Source organism: Bufo gargarizans, chromosome 3 (genome assembly GCF_014858855.1).
Source record: "Bufo gargarizans isolate SCDJY-AF-19 chromosome 3, ASM1485885v1, whole genome shotgun sequence".
NCBI classification, from domain to species: Eukaryota; Metazoa; Chordata; class Amphibia; order Anura; family Bufonidae; genus Bufo; species Bufo gargarizans.
This window is the reverse complement of record NC_058082.1, coordinates 386,599,230-386,617,193: the sequence shown is the minus strand read 5'-3', so window position 1 is coordinate 386,617,193 and position 17,964 is coordinate 386,599,230. Positions and strand designations below refer to the sequence as shown.

Here is a 17,964-nt window from a genome sequence, read left to right as displayed (position 1 = left end):
TCGTATGCATGAGGCCTTAAATAATGAGAGTAAAGAAGAAATGAGTCACACATCCACTGCTAATGCTATGATCTCATTCTTGCAGGAGACAGCACTGAATAGCGCATGTGTACTACCTCCATGCTACATGCTAAATGAGGCATTTGTGTACATTTTGATCAAAAGGCAATAAGCCCACTCACCATGCCAAGGTTGCCTCTATGAGTGGATCCTAACCTAAATATGGCTACATAAATGTTTCAGTACAGGTAGATTGGACATATCATGCATTTAGTAAGACTCATATTGTGCAATATGTCTGCAGTTCAAGTTGCCATTCAGTAAGTAGTTTTGACATTGTGCTGTTTTCAGCATCCTTTCATTTAGTCATTAGGTATCGACTACTAGTGATGCACAATCTGTTCAGAAATCTGGGTCAACATATTTCTTCATATTTTCTATAGTTATAATGTTGGCAATTGTAGAAAGTAATAGGACTATTCCAACTGCCTTGTAGATATTTTGTCATTAAATGTAAATTTCAACCCCAGCCTACTGTGCCTGTTGAAAGATCCATACTCACTTGCTTCCAGCTGCTCCATTCCACCTCCCTTATCAGGTCTTCTCGTCCCCATTCTTTAAACAAAAATTGGAAAAAGCTGGACAGCCCCCTACAATACTAATGGAATTGTGGTTTGGATATGTCAATCATGCTCACCAATAATTAGCTGCATATACTGTAACATGACCAATTATTTTTGTATGCTATTTGATAGGTTTCAATTTTATGGTATTTTATAGTGGTAATGTATATTTACACATAATTGGAAATTGTTTATTGCAAATCATAAAAAGGATATATAGAGAGAGAGAGAGAGAGAGAGAGAGAGAGAGAGAGAATGTAGAAGTATATTTACCATTTCTTGAATTGTAAGAACTATGAATGTAATCTTATTGATATTTATAGCTGCGCAGCTCATTTAATAAAGCATTCAGTATGAAAAAAGGACCCAAGTCAGCCACCTCCTACTCTGATATTGAAGAGATGGCAACTCCTGACTCATCTGCACCAACATCACCAAAACAACACCATAGGCCACCAGGTCCAGAGTCACCTTCCTTGCATTCCTCACCTTCATCCTCAGTGTATGTATTTTATATTTTATGTTCAGTCTGAGTTTATTAACTGCATTTTGAAATAAACAGAAGATGACCCTTTCAAGTAGACCATTCCAGAAAACAGATGAAGACATAATGATCTATGCAGTATAATAAAAAGTACAATGCATTAAAGACTTTGTCCCCATACCTTCAGTAAATACAGTACCTAGCTACTAAATACATGTTTGACAATCAGAATCACCAGTTAGTCGATTCTTATGCAAGACTTCTTCAGTAGTGGATAATAAATAAGGAAAAGTCTAACTTTTATAGTGCCAACATATTTTGCATTGACAAATAAAATTGGATGTTAGCTGAAATGTAACTATTTTATGCTTATCTAGTATATTTGAAGCTCAAGAAGGTGAGGAGCCAGAGAAGAGAGAAGTGTCTAAATTACGGTCAGAGTTATGGGAGAAAGAGATGAAGCTAACTGACATTCGCCTGGAAGCACTTAATTCTGCCCACCAGCTGGAACAGCTTAGAGAGACCATGCATAATATGCAGGTAAATTTGACATACAAAATAAGGCCTCATGCACACGACCATTTTTTTTTGCGGTCCGCAAAAACGGGTTCCGTAGTCCCGTTATCAGTGTCAGTTTTTCTTCCGTGGGTCTTCCTTGATTTTTGGAGGATCCACGGACATGAAGGAAAAAGTCGTTTTGGTGTTCGCCTGGCCATGCGGAGTCAATAGGGACAGATCCGTTTGACCTTGACACAATATGGTGCAATTGCAAACGGATCCATCCCCCATTGACTTTCAATGTAAAGTCAGGAGTCCCTATTATACCATCGGATCTGAGTTTTCTCCAATCCGCTGGTATATTTTAACTTGAAGCGTCCCCATCACCATGGGAACGCCTCTATGTTAGAATATACCATCGGATTTGAGAAAACTCAGATCCAATGGTATAATAGGGACTCCTGACTTTACATTTAAAGTCAATGGAGGACGGATCCGTTTGCAATTGCACCATATTGCTGCAGTGCTGGTTGCCATGGTTACTTAGCAATATTAGAAGCACCATACTTACCTGCTGCGCTGTCTGTGGCCGGCCGGGAGCTCCTCCTACTGGTAAGTCACAGGTCTGTGCGGCGCATTGCTTAATGATCTATCACTTACCAGTAGGAGGAGCGCCCGGCCGGTCACAGACAGCGCAGCAGGTAAGTATGGTGCTTCTAATATTGCTAAGTAACCATGGCAACCAGGACTGCAGTAGCATCTTGGTTGCCATGGTTACCGATTGGAGCCCCAGCGATTAAACTGGGATTCCGATCAGAACTCTCCGCTGCCACCAATGATCGGGAAGGGGGGAGGCCGCACTCTGGCCACCAATGAAAATATTACAATAGAGGGAGGGAGGAGGGCCGCACACTGGCCACCAATGAAATTAATGCAATAGAGGGAGGGAGGGGGGCTGCACACTGGCCACCAATGAAATTAATACAATAGAGGGAGGGGGGGCCGCACTGGCCACCAATGAAATTAATACAATAGAGGGAGGGGGGGCCGCACACTGGCCACTAATGAAATGAATACAATAGAGGGAGGGAGGGGGGTCTGCCCCCTGCTGCCTGGCAGCCCCTGATCTCTTACAGGGGGCTATGATACGCACAATTAACCCCTCAGGTGCCGCACCTGAGGGGTTAATTGTGCGGATCACAGCACCCTGTAAGAGATTGGGTGCTTCCAGGCAGCAGGGGGCAGTCATGTCCACAGTTCGTAGTATATTCTAACTTGAAGCGTCCCCATCACCATGTGTTAGAATATGTGAAAGTCAATGGGTCCGCAGAAAATCACGGAAATCGGAACAATGGACACGGATGCACACAACGGTCGTGTGCATGAGGCCTAAAAGAAACCCTAGTAATTAGTTTTATGTAGGTACATTCTATTTTTTTTCATGTTTTGCCATTTCTCATCAGCTGGAAGTTGACCTGTTAAAGGCAGAAAATGATCGTTTGAAAGTGGTACCTCCCTCAGTACCCACAATCAATCCTTCTGCTTCTCCACGACGTTCATTGGCATTGACTCTAAACCAGTCTTTAGGAATCTCTGCATCATCAGATACAGGTAAGGTAATACCCTAAAGGATCAGCAGCTCCACATTTTATTCCTGATGGTTCCAGCAATAGCAATTGGTTTTGGCAGTAATTATTCAGTATACAAATTTTCATTCGCATTGCTTGATATGATTGCTAGATAGGCCATCAAAATCAAGAGGTTTGATATGTTTTCTTGTAAGGTTTTCATTGCCTTGCCCGGGATTGATAGTATTACAACAATGTGGGCAGGAAAAGTTTTTGTGCGGTGGGTTTGGGGTCTAATTATTTTTTTTTTTTAACGTTTATTTTTATAGCCCATTGGGGAACTTTATTGCTATTTATTTACTTACACTATACTTTTTCACTGTACACAGCACAGTAGCACCTCCAGTTATTGTATACTGTATACTTGCTTAGATTTAAACATAATATGAAGCTTCTTTGGATTGTAGGAAACCTTGGCACACCATCTTTGTATCTCCAGTTTTCATTCCCTCCTGTTTTGCTTGGTTTTTCTTTTTCGGTTTTCAGAGATAACATGTGATAAGCATTCTCCTTAACACAGAGTTCTGTGAAGAAAAAGATATTGTAAAAATCCATTTAACCCCATAGGGACACAGCCTTATTTCACCTTAAAGGGAACCTGTCACCGGGATTTTGTGTATAGAGCTGAGGACATGGGCTGCTAGATGGCCCCTAGCACATCCGCAATACCTAGTCCCCATAGCTCTGTGTGCTTTTATTGTGTAAAAAAACTGATTTGATACATATGCAAATTAACCTGAGATGAGTCCTGTCCCTGACTCATCTCACATACAGGACTCATCTCAGGTTAATTTACATATGTATCAAATCAGTTTTTTTACACAATAAAAGCACACAGAGCTATTTGGACTAGGTATTGCGGATAGGCTAGGGGCGATCTAGCAACCCATGTCCTCAGCTCTATACACAAAATCCCAGTGACAGGTTCCCTTTAAGGACCAGGCCATTTTTTGCAAATCTGACCACTGTCACTTTAAGTGCTGATAACTTTAAAACGCTTTGACTTATCCAGGCCGTTGTGAGAGTTTTTTCGTCACATATTGTACTTCATGACACTGGTAAAATGAAGTCCCCAAAAACAATTTGTTGCACAAAATACCTAATTTACCAAAAATTGGGAAAAATTAGCAAATTTCAAAGTTTCAGTTTCTCTACTTCTGCAATACATAGTAATACCCCCAAAAATTGTGATGACTTTACATTCCCTATATGTCTACTTCATGTTTGAATTATTTTGGGAATTATATTTTATTTTTTTGGGGATGTTACAAGGCTTAGAAGCAAATCTTGAAATTTCTGAAATTTACAAAAACCCAATTTTTAGGGACCATTTCAAGTCTGAAGTCACTTTGCGAGGCTTACATAATAGAAACCACCCAAAAATGACCCCATCTACGAAACTACACCCCTCAAGGTATTCAAAACTGATTTTACATATGTTGTTAACCCTTTAGGTTGTCCACAAGAGTTATTGGCAAATGGGGATGAAATTTGCGAATTTTATTTTTTTGTCTAATTTTCCATTTTAACCCATTTTTTCCACTAACAAAGCAAGGGTTAACAGCCAAACAAGACTGTATCTTTATTGCCCTGACTCTACAGTTTACAGAAACACCCAAAATGTGGTCATAAACTGCTGTACGGCCACACAGCGGGGCATAGAGTGAAAGCTGCGGCGTTTGATTTTTGGAGGGCTGATTTTTATGGACCGGTTTGATTACACCGTGTCCTGTTTCAACCCCCCTGATGCACCCCTAGAGTATAAACTCCCTAAAAGTGACCCCATTTTAGAAACTACGGGATAAGGTGTCATTTTTGGGGGGACTATTTTTAGGGTATATTGGGTTACCAAAAATTGAAATTCTGAAATGTCATCTCCATTTGCCATTAACTGTTGAGGAACACCTAAAAGGTTAATAAAGTTTGTATAATCAGTTTTGAATAGCTTGAGGGGTGTATTTTCTTAGATGGGTTCACTTTAGGGAGTTTTTACTCTAGGGGGGCTTCAAAAGGGACATGGTGTCAATAAAAAAGGCCATAAAAATCGGCTTTCCAGAAACCATGTCGGTCCTTTCCTTTTACTGATACAGCAGTTTACGACCACAAATGTGGCATTTCTTTAAACTGCAGTATAAGGGTAATAAATATTAACGTTTCGTTGTTAACCCTTGTTTTGTTACCGGAAAAAACAGATTGAAAATTGAAAAGTGCCAAAAATAGCATTTTTGGCACATTTCTTTTTTTTTTATCTGGTGGGTTAGGTCATGGGATATCTTATGTGGGGGCTTATTTTTTGCAGGACGAGAGGACGGTTTTATTGGCACTATTCTGGGGGCTATATGACTTTTTGATCGCTTGCTATTAAACTTTTTTTTTTTTTTATTCTGTTTATTTGGAGCAGATTCACCAAAAAAGGAAACAAGGCAAGGGTCATGTACCCACATATCATACATTATACATACTTTCCCCACATGGCCTCCAGAGGAAGACAGGGAGTCACAAACAGTAACATGAGGAGCATGAGTTTAGTATACATGAATCTGACTGCATTTTCTAATTTTTAAATTTTAAAAGTAAATAGAATCAGAAATAAATAAAAGGAAAGAGGGGGGAGGGGGGGGGGAGGCAGGACTACACTGCCAGGGGTCCCAGGGTATTACCTAGAGAAGCTTTAAGATACCATGAGGTGTACTGAAAGGGCTTAACCAGTTCCCCAATCTCTGTCGGACTAAAGTGTGCGGCAATAAAAGTACGACATTTATTAAAGAATTTGGAAGCTGAGCCTTCTTTGTGCCTAGACGCTTCAATCCTTTCAAATCCCAAAAGAACTTTCAATTCAGAGATCACAGCAGGAATGTCTGGCATGGCATCTATGAGCCATCTTTGGAGCAAGACTCTTTTGGCTACTAATAAGACCGAGTGCAACAAAATCGGTATCCGAGTTTGGTTCTCCGGACGGATATAATGGAAGACCAGGGCCTGGGGTTCCATAGGCAATTCCACCGACCAGTTCGTCTTAATATAATCAATCACAGCGGCCCAAAATTTGACTACCTCAGGACACGTCCAAATGCCATGCCAGAAATCCGTAGCCGCCAATTTACAATTAGGACAATGTGTGATACGATCCGTAAACTGGGGAGAGGCTGGAAAGTTAAAACCATAGATTGCCCGATGCATCATCCTAAAGAAAGTTTCACGCCAAATCTCACCTATCACGCACTGGCGTACCTTACTCCAACCTTCCAGGATCTTTACCCCAATCTCGTCATCCGTGGTGATGTGCTCCCATTTCTTAAAAAGTGTGGAGACCTTGGCTTTCGTAAAATTTCCTGAAAAGGCCCTATACAGCCTAGAGAGAGAAACTGTTTGGGGGGAGAAACTGAGGATCTCATCTAAGGAATTTTTGGTCGCCTCCCTCGACAAATCACGCAATCTACGTGAGCAGAAACCCACAATCTGCATTATTTGCAGGAAATGGGAATCCAGCAGGGCGTATTTTTCCTTCAGTTCTTTTGGAGTCAGCCAACGTTTGTCCCCTAGATGCATCAGATGTTCCGCCCTAGTCAAACCCCTAGATATCCACAGCTCAGGAGGTCTCAAACTAGTTCCTGACGGAAATTCCGGGTGACCCCATAACGGCATCCACTTAGAGATTGCATGAGGCAGATTTACTGTCTTCCTAACCGCCTTCCAGGTTGCTATCGTATCTCTCAATAAAAGCGAAGATTTAATATCCCCAGGTAATGCAGACAGGTTAGAGTGAAGGCACGATACCAAGTTCCATGGAGCTACCAGGTTTTGTTCCACTTCCCTGTTAGAGAAAAGATCAGTATCGTGCACCCAGTCGGATATGTGACGCATAAGACATGCTAGATTGTAACCCCGTATATTCGGGAATTTCACTTCTCCCTCTGGTTTCCATAGCATAAGCTTCGAAAGAGAGATACGAGGGCGCCTGCCAGACCACAAAAACTTGGTAAAAGCCTTATTTAGTGCAGTGACATCAGTATGTTTCAGTAGAATCGGAAGCGTTTGGAGAGGGTAGAGCAGCTTAGAAAAACTCATTTTAATGAGCTGGCACCTTCCCAACAGGGATAAGGGAAGTGAATGCCATCTCTGTAGTTCAGATATTATTTTCGTTATGAGGGAAGGATAGTTTAGCGAATATAGTGACCCCGGGAGCTTACCAATTTTAACCCCTAAGTACGTAACCTGTTTCTTAACAACAGATAAAGAGAGACCAACATCCCGCCAAAGCTGCGGTGGGTTAGTGGCGTGTAGCTCTAGAATCTCACTTTTAGACGAGTTTATTTTATATCCCGAGAAGGACCCAAAAAAAACTCAGGAACTCCATTAAAGGGCCTAAGTATCGCTGGGGAGTGTCCATGAAAATCCAAAGATCATCAGCATACAAAGCTAGTTTGACCTCCTTCTTGCCTATGGTAATGCCCATATACAAGTCAGAATCCTCTAGAAATCTAGCTAAAGGCTCGATGGCTAGGTCAAAAAGGAGGGGGTAAAGCGGACAGCCCTGTCTAGTCCCTCTCTGAAGGGCGAAAACCCGAGACAAAAAAACTCCCGTATGAATGCGTGCCGCTGGGCTAGAATAAAGACCCCTCAAAAAAGTACGGATATCCCCCAAAATCCTGAATTTATCGAGCACCGCCCCCAACCAGTCCCAACTGTCATGGAACCATGAACCAGACGTACAACAAGAGATGAGTGGAAACAAGAAGGCTTTATTGAAAATAAATCCGTAAGGCAAAAGTCCAAACGGATGGCTAAACCGAAGCAGGGTCTTGTGAAACCAGGGATCAGGAACCAGAAGGGTAGTCAGACGAAGCCAGGATCAGGAACCAACAGGGTAGTCAGACGAAGCCAGGATCAGGAATCAGCGGGGTAGTCAGACGAGGCCAGGATCAGGAACCAGAAGCAGCAGCAGTCTTAGAAGCATGTGAGCACAGGAGGACCAAGCAGGGAACTGAAGCCACAGACCTCCTATATATATGAGCTAGGCATCCAGCTCCTCCCAGTGGGAAGGAGGAGCCGCAGGGTGGGAGGCTACAAGAAACCCAGAAACCAAGATGGCCGCCAGCACATGTCAAACGAAGGAGACCAACAAGGAGGTAAGACCATGACAGTACCTCCCCCTCAAGGGCCCCTCCTCCGCGGAGTAAGGAACGGTTTCTGAGGGAAGCGTGCGTGGAAGGCTCGGAGCAAGGCAGGAGCATGGACATCTGCGGAGGGAACCCAGGAACACTCCTCTGGACCATAACCACGCCAATGGACCAAAAACTGCACCCGGCCGCGGACCAGGCATGAGTCCAGGATATTGCTCACCTCATACTCCTCACGATTGCCCACTTGGACCGGACGAGGCCGAGGAATCGAGGAAGAGAAACGATTACACACCAGTGGCTTCAAGAGGGAGACATGAAACACGTTGGAGATCCGCATGCCAGGAGGAAGCGCAAGGGCATAGGCTACCGGGTTTACCCTGCGAAGCACTTGGAAGGGACCAACAAAGCGAGGCGCCAGCTTGGGAGTGGGCACTCGAAGGTTGAGGTTGCGGGTGGACAACCATACGCGGTCTCCGACCTGGTAGGAAGGAGCGGGCCCAGGAGCGACAACCGACCCATCGGCAACGGAAGCTAAATGAGCCGTGCGTTCAAGCAGGGTTTGCAACGCCACAGCGAACCGACCCAACAGGTGATCCTGCTGATCAAGTCTGGCAACCAGCGTAGGTAGCGAGGATGGCCCTGTACCGTCAGAATTCATGGCTTGGTCCTAATGTCATGGAACCATGAACCAGACGTACAACAAGAAATGAGTGGAAACAAGAAGGCTTTATTGAAAATAAATCCGTAAGGCAAAAGTCCAAACGGATGGCTAAACCGAAGCAGGGTCTTGTGAAACCAGGGATCAGGAACCAGAAGGGTAGTCAGACGAAGCCAGGATCAGGAACCAACAGGGTAGTCAGACGAAGCCAGGATCAGGAATCAGCGGGGTAGTCAGACGAGGCCAGGATCAGGAACCAGAAGCAGCAGCAGTCTTAGAAGCATGTGAGCACAGGAGGACCAAGCAGAGAACTGAAGCCACAGACCTCCTATATATATGAGCTAGGCATCCAGCTCCTCCCAGTGGGAAGGAGGAGCCGCAGGGTGGGAGGCTACAAGAAACCCAGAAACCAAGATGGCCGCCAGCACATGTCAAACGAAGGAGACCAACAAGGAGGTAAGACCATGACACCAACGTACTGAATCAAAAGCCTTTTCCGCATCTAAAGCCAACAAAATAGGGGTCCAGGCTGGCTGAGGGCGGCGCCGAACCCAGTCCAATGTTGCCAATACCTTCCTAATATTCGCCACCCCCGACCTCCCTTTAATGAAACCTACTTGGGAAGGACCTACCAGGGTAGGCATTAATAGACTCAGTCTGTCAGCCAATATTTTAGTCAATATCTTGAGATCCTGATTAATGAGTGAGATCGGGCGGTACGAGCCTGGATCCTGTGGGTCTTTATTTGGTTTAAGTATCAGTTTAATGTGGGCAACATTAACATGAGCAGGAAAACTACCTGTGTGCAGAAGGTGGTTAAAATAGTGTCACTACCAGAGCTTTGAGACGTTCTCAAAGCTCTGTGTCTCCACCCCTGTGATGATGTCACTTAGGGTTGGAGGTTTTCTCACTGTTCTGTTTCTCCGCCCCTGTGATGAGGTCTTACTCTCAGCTGTCTCTCCTGCGTTTGATTTCTCTGCCTTTAAATCACCCCTCCTCCTATTGCAGGGCGTGGATTATATTTCTCCTTTCAGTTGTAGCTCTGCCTTGAGTATCTTCACTCCTTTAGCTACTAGTTCTCTGGACCTGTGTTCTGCTGCTGCAAGCACTCCGGATATTGCCAGCGGTCCTTGGATCCGTCTTCTCTACGGCTGCAGCTCCATCAGCTAAGTGTGCAGACTTCGTTATGTACCTGGTGATTTCCTGACTGGATCTGAGGTGGCCCCGGTTCCCTCCTTATTCTGTGCAGGGCATCGGAGGCCGTGCCCCTTCCACTATTGTAGGGGTTACAGGGCTCATCAGTCTAAGGTACGCGGGCATGCCTCGTTCCACCATTTGGATCCGGGCATGTGCTTTAGCAGCATAGGGAGAGTGTTGAGGGTCTGACAGGGGTCACCCTTTCTCTTCCCTAGTTTGGGTCCGGTCAGTAGCTCTTTTTACTGTGTATACTCTTGTTACCCTTAAACAGCCGTGACATTATAATCCACCAAAACCGTCCTTGTTGACATGGATCCGCTTTCTGACCTGGTTGACCGCATGCAGGGTCTTTCTTTGGAAGTAGCGGATCTCCGTCAATCTCTGACTCAGCTACAAGCATTGGGCTCTGCTCCGGCTCATGGAGTCTGTTGCGAGCCAAAGGTCTCACTTCCGGAAACGTTCTCCGGGGGCAGTGAGAATTTTGTTCGCTTCAGAGAGGCATGTAAACTCCATTTTTGTTTGTGTCCCCACTCCTCTGGTAATGAGGAACAGAGGGTGAGGATTGTCATCTCCCTGCTCAGAGGTAATGCTCAGACTTGGGCTTTTTCGCTGCCATCAGGGGATCCTTCCCTGCGATCCGTGGAGAGGTTTTTTGTGGCCCTGGGGCAGATATATGATGACCCGGATCGTGTTGCTCTGGCAGAATCGAACTTACGTGTTCTATGCCAGAACAAACTGTCTGCGGAGCTTTATTGTTCTGAATTTCGGAGATGGGCAGCTGATTCAGGCTGGAATGATGCTGCACTCCGAAGTCAGTTCTGTCATGGTCTCTCAGAGGGTTTGAAAGATGCCTTTGCTTTCCATGAGAGACCAACATCCTTAGAGTCTGCCATGTCATTGGCGGTACGCCTTGACAGGCGTCTAAGGGAAAGAAACAAGACCTCTCCGTCCAGCCATTGTCAGTCTAGGGGCAATGGTGCGGACTCATTCAGTATGCAGGGGTCTCATCCTGTCTCGCTCCCCTCTGAGGAGGAGCCCATGCAGCTAGGCCGACTTGCCCCTGATAAAAGAGGATTTAGTCCTCAGAATATGGTGTGTTTTTGTTGTGGGGGCATAGGTCATTTGGCAAATGTTTGTCCGTCTAGGAGATTCCTGAACTGTACTAAGAGCGATAATAAGAGAAAAACCTCAAGAGGTAGATCATCAAGTTCTGCTTCATCTGCTACTTTGGGCAAAGTTGATGTGGGAATTGATGCTTTTCCTCTGACCTGCAGTTCCCGTTTTCTCCTGTCTGCCAGGGTGGCGCTAGAGAGCAAGGTCATTCCTTGTGAGATTTTTGTCGATAGTGGAGCGGCCGTCAATCTTATTGACACTCAATTTGTAGCTTTGCATGGGTTTCAGGTTTGTACATTAGAAAAGGATATACCTGTTTTTGCTATTGACTCTGCCCCACTCTCGCAGAGATCTCTGAAAGGCATTGTTCACAATATCCGGCTAGCTGTAGGTGACACTCATGTGGAGGAGATATCTTGTTTTGTCCTTAACGGATTGCCTTCTCCTCTAGTTTTGGGGCTACCCTGGCTCACTAGACATAACCCCACTATTGATTGGCAAGGAAGGCAAATAAATGAGTGGAGTGACTTTTGTAGAGAGAATTGTCTCACAGCCACTCTTGCTGAGGTGTCTACTAAAACTCTGCCATCATTTCTCTCTGATTTCTCGGATGTGTTTTCCGAGAGCGGTGTTCAGGAGCTACCTCCTCACCGGGAGTTTGACTGTCCCATTAACCTCATTCCCGGCGCCAAGCTGCCAAAGGCACGCCTCTACAATCTCTCACAACCGGAGAGACTCGCAATGCGAACCTATATCTCTGAGAGTCTCGAGAAGGGGCATATTCGTCCCTCAAAGTCGCCTGTTGCCGCAGGTTTTTTTTTTGTTAAAAAAAAAGATGGCTCTCTGAGACCTTGCTTAGATTTTAGGGAGCTGAACCGTATCACGATTCGCGATCCCTATCCCCTTCCTCTGATCCCGGACCTCTTCAACCAAATTGTTGGGGCCAAGGTGTTTTCCAAATTGGATCTGAGAGGCGCGTACAACCTGGTCAGGGTCAGAGAGGGGGATGAATGGAAAACGGCCTTTAATACCCCTAACGGGCATTTCGAGAATCTCGTTATGCCTTTCGGCCTGATGAATGCTCCGGCCGTCTTTCAGCATTTTGTTAATAGTATTTTCTATCATTTAATGGGGAAATTTGTATTGGTGTATCTTGATGATATTTTGATTTTTTCCCCTGATGTTCAGACTCATCAGGATCATCTTTTTCAGGTCCTGCAGATACTGCGGGAAAATAAACTGTATGCCAAGCTGGAGAAATGTCTTTTTATGGTATCAGAGATTCAATTTCTGGGTTTTCTCCTCTCTGCTTCTGGTTTTCGCATGGATCCGGAGAAGGTCCGTGCTGTGCTGGAGTGGGAGCTTCCTGAAAATCAGAAGGCATTGATGCGCTTTCTGGGTTTTGCTAACTACTACAGAAAGTTCATTTTGAATTATTCCTCTATTGTCAAACCCCTTACTGACATGACAAAAAAGGGGACGGATTTTTCCTCTTGGTCGGAGGAGGCGCTTGCAGCCTTTTCTAAGATTAAAGAGAGTTTTGCGTCTGCTCCCATCTTGCTGCATCCCGATGTTTCCTTACCTTTTATTGTTGAGGTGGATGCTTCCGAGGTGGGTGTGGGTGCAGTTTTGTCCCAGGGCCCCTCTCCTGCCAAATGGCGACCTTGTGCCTTTTTCTCTAGAAAACTCTCCCCGGCAGAGAGAAACTATGATGTGGGAGATAGGGAGTTGTTGGCCATCAAGTTGGCTTTCGAGGAATGGCGCCATTGGTTGGAGGGGGCCAGGCACCCTATCACCGTTTTTACCGACCATAAGAATCTGGCGTACCTGGAGTCGGCCAGGCGTATGAATCCGAGACAGGCCAGATGGTCTCTGTTCTTCTCCAGATTTAATTTTGTTGTTACTTTCCGCCCTGGGATCAAGAATGTGAAGGCTGATGCTCTCTCTCGCTGTTTTCCGGGAGGAGGAAACTCCGAGGACCCGGGTCCCATTTTGGCGGAGGGGGTAGTTGTTTCTGCTCTATATTCCGATTTGGAGGCCGAGGTCCAGGCTGCCCAGTCTGAGGCACCTGCCCGTTGTCCCTCCGGGAAGTTGTTCGTGCCTCCTGAGCTACGTCACAAACTCTTTAAGGAACATCATGATACAGTTCTTGCTGGTCACCCCGGGAGTAGAGCCACGGTAGATCTCATTGCTCGGAGATTTTGGTGGCCGGCTCTTCGTAAGTCTGTGGAGGGTTTTGTGGCGGCTTGTGAGACGTGCGCTCGCGCTAAGGTCCCTCGTTCACGACCTTCAGGTTCCCTTCTCCCGTTACCCATACCTTCCCGTCCTTGGACACACCTGTCCATGGACTTTATCACGGATCTTCCTCGTTCCTCGGGGAAGTCGGTGATCCTGGTGGTCGTGGACCGTTTTAGCAAGATGGCTCATTTCGTTCCTTTCCCTGGTTTACCCAATGCTAAAACGTTGGCGCAAGCTTTTGTCGATCATATTGTTAAATTGCACGGCATTCCCTCTGAGATTGTTTCCGATAGAGGCACGCAGTTTGTGTCCAGGTTCTGGAAGGCTTTCTGTTCTCGCCTGGGGGTTCGGCTGTCCTTCTCTTCTGCTTTTCACCCGCAGTCGAATGGTCAGACTGAGCGCCTCAATCAGAATCTGGAGACATATTTGCGCTGTTTTGTGGCAGAGAACCAGGAGGATTGGTGTTCATTTCTCCCTCTTGCTGAGTTTGCTTTGAACAACCGTCGTCAGGAATCTTCTGATAAGTCACCATTTTTTGGTGCATATGGGTTCCATCCGCAGTTTGGGACATTCTCGGGAGGGGCTCTTTCTGGTTTACCTGAGGAGGAGAGATTTTCCTCGTCTTTGTCTACCATTTGGCAAAAGATTCAGAGTAATCTCAGAAAGATGAGTGAGAAGTATAAGCGTGTGGCTGATAAGAGACGTGTGCCTGGTCCGGACCTGAATGTGGGTGATCTGGTGTGGTTGTCTACAAGAAATATTAAACTGAAGGTTCCCTCCTGGAAATTGGGCCCCAAGTTTATTGGGCCTTATAAAATTTTGTCAGTCATCAATCCTGTTGCCTTCCGCCTTGATCTTCCACGGGTTTGGAAGATACATAATGTTTTTCACAGATCTCTCTTAAAACCATATGTCCAGCCCACGGTACCCTCCTCTTTGCCTCCTCCTCCGATTTTGGTTGATGGCAATCTGGAGTTTGAGGTTTCCAGAATTGTGGACTCTCGCATTGTCCGCGGTTCTCTTCAGTACCTCGTTCATTGGAAGGGTTATGGTCCTGAGGAGAGGATGTGGGTTCCGATGTCGGACATTAAAGCCACTCGCCTTATCAGGGCATTTCATAGGGCTCATCCTGGGAAGGTGGGTCCTGGGTGTCCGGAGTCCACCCGTAGAAGGGGGGGGTACTGTCACTACCAGAGCTTTGAGACGTTCTCAAAGCTCTGTGTCTCCACCCCTGTGATGATGTCACTTAGGGTTGGAGGTTTTCTCACTGTTCTGTTTCTCCGCCCCTGTGATGAGGTCTTACTCTCAGCTGTCTCTCCTGCGTTTGATTTCTCTGCCTTTAAATCACCCCTCCTCCTATTGCAGGGCGTGGATTATATTTCTCCTTTCAGTTGTAGCTCTGCCTTGAGTATCTTCACTCCTTTAGCTACTAGTTCTCTGGACCTGTGTTCTGCTGCTGCAAGCACTCCGGATATTGCCAGCGGTCCTTGGATCCGTCTTCTCTACGGCTGCAGCTCCATCAGCTAAGTGTGCAGACTTCGTTATGTACCTGGTGATTTCCTGACTGGATCTGAGGTGGCCCCGGTTCCCTCCTTATTCTGTGCAGGGCATCGGAGGCCGTGCCCCTTCCACTATTGTAGGGGTTACAGGGCTCATCAGTCTAAGGTACGCGGGCATGCCTCGTTCCACCATTTGGATCCGGGCATGTGCTTTAGCAGCATAGGGAGAGTGTTGAGGGTCTGACAGGGGTCACCCTTTCTCTTCCCTAGTTTGGGTCCGGTCAGTAGCTCTTTTTACTGTGTATACTCTTGTTACCCTTAAACAGCCGTGACAAATAGTCCGTCATCGTGGGGGCAAGATTTTCTTGTAACACTTTATAAAATTCTCCTGAGAATCGGTCAGGGCCTGGCGCCTTTCCGTTATGTAAGGAACGTATTATATGTAGTACTTCCTCAGCAGTTATTTCTGCATTTAGAGATCCCTGTTGTTCCTCCGTCAGGGAAGGCAATTTGACGTCTGACAGAAATCGCCTGCCCTTTTCAGGGTCTTCTGGAGTGTCACTGTAGAGACGCTCATAGTATTTTCCCAGCAAATCATTTATCAACTTAGGATTTGTTTGGACCACTCCCCCCTCCCCTTTCAGAGCTGTGATGACTGTAGGAGCCCTTCTGCCCCGCGCTAAGTTAGCCAACATTTTGCCTGACTTATTCCCAAATCTGAACAGATCCATCTGGAACTCCGACCTATACATTGCCTCTCTTTTATCCACCCAAACTTCAAAGGTGTTTCTAGCTGCAATCCAGGCCTCCTTATACTGAGTGGTGGCCATCCGAAGGAATTGAGTGTATGCCTGTCTGAGGGCCGAGCTAGCCTCCTGGTATTGTTTTGCGACCACCTTGCGCAAATTACTGACATAACTGAGAATTCGACCCCTCAGGACCGCTTTAGCAGTCTCCCAGTGGGTTGAAACATCTGATGCATCCCGGGGATTGTCACCCTGGAACTCCCACCACCAACCTTGCAGTGTATCTTTAAAGTTGTCGTCTTTGGCCAGAAAAGAAGGAAAGCGCCAGAAAAAAATCAGTTCCTCTAGGGTAGGTATCCTGCAGGGAAATGGAGATAGGTGAGTGATCGGAAATAAGTAAGTCATGAATTTCAGCGGAGACCACCCTAGATGACATATACAAGGGAAGGAAAAGATAATCAATACGAGACCATACATTATGTGCGTGCGGAAAATGCGTATACTCCCTGTCATCGGGGTGTATAGAGCGCCAGGTATCATATAATCCTGTAGAGGTTAATAAGGGAGGTATAACCTTGTCAGAAAGCCTTTGCAAACTGACCATCCCTACATCCCTCTTCCGGTCTTCCAGAACAGATGCGACTGAGTTAAAATCGCCACCAACAATTCTGTTGTGAGTTCCATCCAGATGCAGTCTGTTCTCCAGAAGAGCGTAAAAGGGGGCGTTATTATCATTAGGGGTATACACATTATGGATGCTATAAGAAATCCCTCCAATCTCTACCAATAGCCTATGCCATCTGCCCTCACTGTCATGAGATTCTGATAGTATTTTCCCTGAGAAATTTCTATGTAGTAATGTGAGTACTCCAGCTTTGCGCTCCCTGGCTGAGGATCCGCACACAGAACCTACCCAGTATTTTTTCATTCGGAAGAAATCTTTATCCTCCAAATGAGTCTCCTGCAGGAGAACTACATCAGGTTGAAGACGCTTCAGGTGGCGCAAAATCTTTGACCGCTTCTGTGGGGAGCGTAAACCCTTGACATTCCAGAAGATAATTTTCATTGTAGCTCTGGTATGTACGGATCCCTGAGCAGAGAAAGCCAAAGGAGAGGGGAGGAAGGAAGGAGAAAGGAGGGAGGGAAAGAGAACAAAAAACACAAGACAAAAACCAATATAAGTGCAACCAAATAGCACTGCCCAGATGTGTGGCAGCAGAAGTCAAACCGCTAGACCGGATACGGCTAGATGGTGACAGCCGTGACTAAATCTAGTTATAGACTTTCCTTTTTTCCGCCATGGCAGAGCTCTCACATACCTAGCCTAAACAATGGCAATTTGTACGACTGAACAGTAAAGGCCTTAGCGCGGAGCATAGAGCAGAATAACAAAACATCCTTAATCTGGAACAAACTTAGCAGCACTAACAAAATACTGCCCCTCAGGATTGAGTCCCAACCACATTTTGAATTGAGGAATATCAACGCCCCCTTCTGGAGGGCCTTTCTAGGCCACTGCGCGAGCGGTCATTCCCTCGTCGAACAGCTGGATCCAATGAGTCCTTCAAAGTAGACCGCTGTGGAGAGAGGGGTACATCATGCGGCTCCGAATCTATAATCTCATCTAGGGCCTCCTTTGCCTCAGTGGGGGATCTAAAGGTAATAGTCCCTCCATGTGCTCTGTGAATCTTTAAAACCGCCGGAAAAAGAAGCTGAAATCTGATGTCCCTTTGGTAGAATGCAGTGCAGACTGGGCTGAAAGCCTTGCGTTTCTTCGCCACCTCAGCCGAGAAATCCTCAAACAATAAGATTTTGTGGCCCCTGATGGTTATCTGATGCCGCCTTTTACGAAAACTGAGGAGTAAAGCCACCTTATCATTGAAGTCCAGCAATTTAAAAATAACTTGGCGAGGCCTTCCATCCCCACCGCGGGGAGAATCCGAGTTTGAGTCCCTAGAAACGCCTTTTTCCGGGCCAATCCTGTGGGCCCTCTCCACTCGACAGAAAAACTTTAGGCCCAGAGCCTCAGGCAATTCTCTCTCACATATATCCAAAAGGTCCAGTTGTTTAATGGATTCAGGCAAACAAACCACCCTCAGGTTGTTGCGGCATGACCTGTTTTCAAGATCATCAACTTTAAAACGCAGGTATTCCAGG

The 17,964-nt window shown here is 46.0% G+C and overlaps 1 protein-coding gene across 8 annotated transcripts in view; it reads left to right on the top strand.

The window, feature by feature from the left end:
• Positions 1–17,964, top strand: part of NAV1 (neuron navigator 1) — a 482,667-nt gene that overhangs the window by 258,796 nt on the left and 205,907 nt on the right. For all 8 annotated transcript variants that reach the window (XM_044288210.1, XM_044288206.1, XM_044288207.1 and 5 more), the window contains 3 exons: positions 947–1,125; positions 1,485–1,647; positions 3,069–3,216. In XM_044288210.1, coding sequence (XP_044144145.1) covers positions 947–1,125; positions 1,485–1,647; positions 3,069–3,216 — 490 coding nt within the window. The remainder of the gene's footprint in view (positions 1–946; positions 1,126–1,484; positions 1,648–3,068; positions 3,217–17,964) is intronic.